Consider the following 3855-nt stretch of genomic DNA (forward strand, 5'->3'; position numbering starts at 1 on the left):
CCTGCCACCCCCGATCCCTATTCCTTTACCCCCCTCTCCCGTTCCTCCTGTCCCTCCCATTCCCATCATTCCCCCACCTCCTCCGACCCCTCAGGCCAGCGGAGGGCAGAATGTTGGTCCAGCCAGAGGAACAAGGAGCCACCGGGCCCCCTCACCAGGGGCCGCTGTGGCACTTCCCCTTCAAGCCCTCGGTCCCCCCTCTGAGGATGGCCAGCAACTCCTACAGTATTGGCCTTTCTCTTCCTCAGACCTTTACAACTGGAAGACCCCAAATCCCCCTTTTTCAGAAAATCCCAGAGGGTTGACCAATCTGATTGAATCTTTGCTTGTCACCGATCAGCCCACTTGGGATGACTGCAACCAGTTGTTACAGGTCCTGTTTACAACAGAAGAAAAAGACCGGATCCTCCTAGAGGCCCAGAAGAATGTACCGGGGGCTGATGGGTAACCCACTCAGAACCCAGCCATTATTGAGGAAGGGTTCCCACTGACCAGACCTGATTGGGACTTCAACACCCCGGAAGGTAAGGAGCACCTGAAAGTCTTCTGCCAGGCTCTGATGGCAGGTCTCCAGGGAGCGGTGAGGTACCCCACCAATTTGGCTAAGGTAAGGGGAGTCCTTCAAGGACCTGACAAATCCCCCTCAGCATTTTTAGAAAGACTCATGGAGGCTTTATGGCAGTACACTCCATATGATCCAGTCAGTGAAGAACATAAAGCCACAGTTACTGTAGCTTTTATAGATCAGTCTAGTAAAGATATCAGGAGGAAATTGCAAAAGCTAGAAGGACTGCAGGACAAAACCCTGCGAGACTTAGTGGCAGAGAAAGTGTATCATAATAGAGAGACAGAAGAAGAAAAAGAGGGTAGTAAGCTGCGAGAGACTGAAGAAAGAGAGCTGAGGAAAGAAAGACGGCAAGAACGCAACCTCCATAAAATCCTCACCACTGTTGTGAGAGAGACCAGAGAACCTAAATCAGGGCCCAGGTGGCAGGAGACAACAGCTAGATATAGATCAGTGTGCGTACTGTAAAGAGAAGGGACATTGGGCCAGAGAATGCCCAAACAAGAAAAAGAAACCTCAGCAGTGGGAAAAACCCATTGCCCACCCCAAAATTCTAACCATGCACGGAGACAGTGATTAGGGGGGATGGGGTTCAGAGCCCCTCCCCGAACCTAGGGTAACCTTAACTGTCGAGGGGAAGCCTACTCAATTCCTAGTAGACATCGGGGCACAGCATTCAGTATTGCAACAAGCTGACAGACTGCTCTCAAATCGGAAATCATGGGTCCAGGGAGCCACAGGAAATAAATTGTATTCTTGGACCACGGCACAGACGGTAGACCTGGGAACAGGATTAGTGTCTCACTCTTTCCTCGTGATCCCGGATTTCCCATATCCTTTATTAGGAAGAGACTTGCTCACAAAAATGAAAGCCCAGATACATTTCCTGCCAGAGGGGCTGCAGCTTAAAAGGCCCTCAGAGGACCCCATCCAGATATTGACTGTGATGTTAGAAGATGATTATAGACTCTTTGAATTCGAAAAAGAGAACCCAGGCTCAGGAGACCTCAGCCTGTGGCTAAGAAAGTTCCCTCAGGCATGGGCAGAGATGGCGGGAATTGGGAAGGCTAAACATAGGCCACCTGTCTATGTTGAACTAAAACCACAAGCCATCCCTGTAGCAGTTCACCAGTACCCTATGCTGAGAGAAGCCAGAGAAGGAATCTGACCCCATATCACCTGATTCCTCCAGTTGGGGATATTGCGCAGATATCAATCTGCTTGGAACACCCCACTCCTTCCTGTCAGGAATCCAGGCACAAATGAATACTGTCCAGTCCAGGACCTGTGAGAAGTTAACAAGCAGGTAATAGACATCCATCCCATAGTTCCTAATCCTTATAATCTTTTAAGTTCCTTGCCACCTCTCTGAGGCTGGTATACCGTTTTAGATTTAAAAGATGCCTTCTTCTGCCTCCAACTGGCGCCAAAGATTCAAGAGATTTTCACCTTTGAATGGAGAGACCCAGAAGGAGGAGTGATGGGGCAACTCACGTGGACTCAGCTCCCACAAGGATTCAAAACTTACCCCACCCTCTTCGATGAAGCTCTCAACCTAGACCTAGCACTATATCAAGAAGCTAACCCCCAGGTAACCTTGCTGCAATATGTTGATGATCTGCTTGCAGCCAAAACAGAAGAAGATTGTCTGAAAGGGACGGAGAGACTTCTGGCAGAATTAGGAACTCTAGGATATCGGGCATCAGCCAAGAAAGCACAAATCTGCAAACGACAGGTAAGCTACCTGGGCTATGTGTTATGAGAAGGGAAGAAGTGGCTGTCAGACGTGAGGAAAGAGACTGTTCTCCATATCCCTCCACCTGAGATTCCTAAGCAAGTCAGAGAATTCCTGGGGACAGCAGGATTTTGCAGGCTATGGATCCCTGGGTTTGCAGAGATGGCAGCCCCCCTTTACCCTCTCACCAAAGCTGGACTGTTCTCTTGGGGAGAGAAAGAACAGAAGGTGTTTGATGCCATTAAGCTAGCATTGATATCTGCCCCAGCTCTGGGGCTCCCCAATGTGACAAAACCTTTCCACCTGTTTGTGGCAGAGAACAGGGGGATAGGAGTACTGACTCAGAAGCTCGGACCATGGAAAAGGCCCATAGCATACCTGTCTAAAAATCTAGATCCAGTAGCCACCGGCTGCCCTACATGTTTAAAAATAATTGCCGCAGCAGCAGTGCTAGTCAAAGATGTGGACAATTTGACTCTAGGGCAAAATCTAACCATGACTGCTCTGCATGCGCTAGAAAGCATAATCTGGCAGCCCCCGCATCGGTGGCTTACAAGTGCCCAGATAACCCACTACCAGGCCCTGTTACTCAACTCCGACCAGGTGACATTCTCTCCGTCGACCAGTCTCAGTCCGGCCACTTTGCTGCCAGACCCCGATCTTGAACCCCAGGTACATGACTGTCAGCAAGTATTAGCCAAAGCCCATGGGTGGCATAAAGACTTGACTGACCTGCCTTTACCAGACGCTGAAGCCACCTGGTTCACAGATGGAAGCAGCTACCTAGACCAAGGAAAGCGTAAGGCAGGAGCGGCAGTGGTAGATGGAGAAAAAATAGTGTGGGCTCAGCCCCTCCCCAAGGGAACCTCTGCGTAGAAAGCTGAGCTCATTGCTCTTACGAGAGCGCTAGAACTGGGGGCCGGGAAAAAAATTAACATCTATACAGATAGTAGGTACGCCTTTGCGACAGCACAAGTGCATGGAGCCATTTACCAACAAAGAGGACTCCTCACCTCCGAAGGAAGAGAAATAAAAAAACAAGCCAGAAATCACGGCACTCTTACAAGCTCTGCACAAACCAGCGAAAGTAAGTATAATTCATTACCCCAGTCACCAACACGGGAAGTCCCACATCGCCGTAGGCAATAATATAGCTGATAAGGCTGCCCGAGAAGAGGACAGTAGAAATCTTCCTCTCTGAAACCCCGCCTGAGCCAAGCCTGCCACCCTATCAATATAGCCCAGCAGATCTAGAACTAATCTCCAAAGACCGTACTCACTATTTTGATCAACAGAAGAGAGCCTGGTGCACCCAAGATGAAAAAATCATCCTACTCCAAGCAATTGCCAAAGCTATAATCAAACAGATGTATCAGTGGACACACTTAGGAGCACACAAACTCAGACTGTCATAAACTCCGGGTGGTATGTGCTGAACCTGCAGCAGATAGCTGAATCAGTAGTTAAGCCGTGTGTTCCTTGTCAAGAAACAAACCCGCCCGGGAAGAAGAAATGGACTAGAAAATGGGCAAGGGGGAACCGGCTTGGACAGTTT

The 3855-nt window shown here is 49.4% G+C and overlaps 1 protein-coding gene across 1 annotated transcript; it reads left to right on the top strand.

Annotated features, from left to right (window-relative positions):
• The first annotated feature begins 664 nt into the window (after positions 1 to 664).
• LOC140850251 (endogenous retrovirus group K member 9 Pol protein) lies at positions 665 to 2327 on the top strand. The gene is given in 2 exon segments (XM_073239999.1): positions 665 to 1029; positions 1181 to 2327. Coding segments are annotated over 2 exon segments (1512 nt in total).
• Positions 2328 to 3855: the final 1528 nt, after the last annotated feature.

Source organism: Manis javanica, chromosome 6 (assembly GCF_040802235.1).
Source record: "Manis javanica isolate MJ-LG chromosome 6, MJ_LKY, whole genome shotgun sequence".
In the NCBI taxonomy this organism is placed as follows: domain Eukaryota; kingdom Metazoa; phylum Chordata; class Mammalia; order Pholidota; family Manidae; genus Manis; species Manis javanica.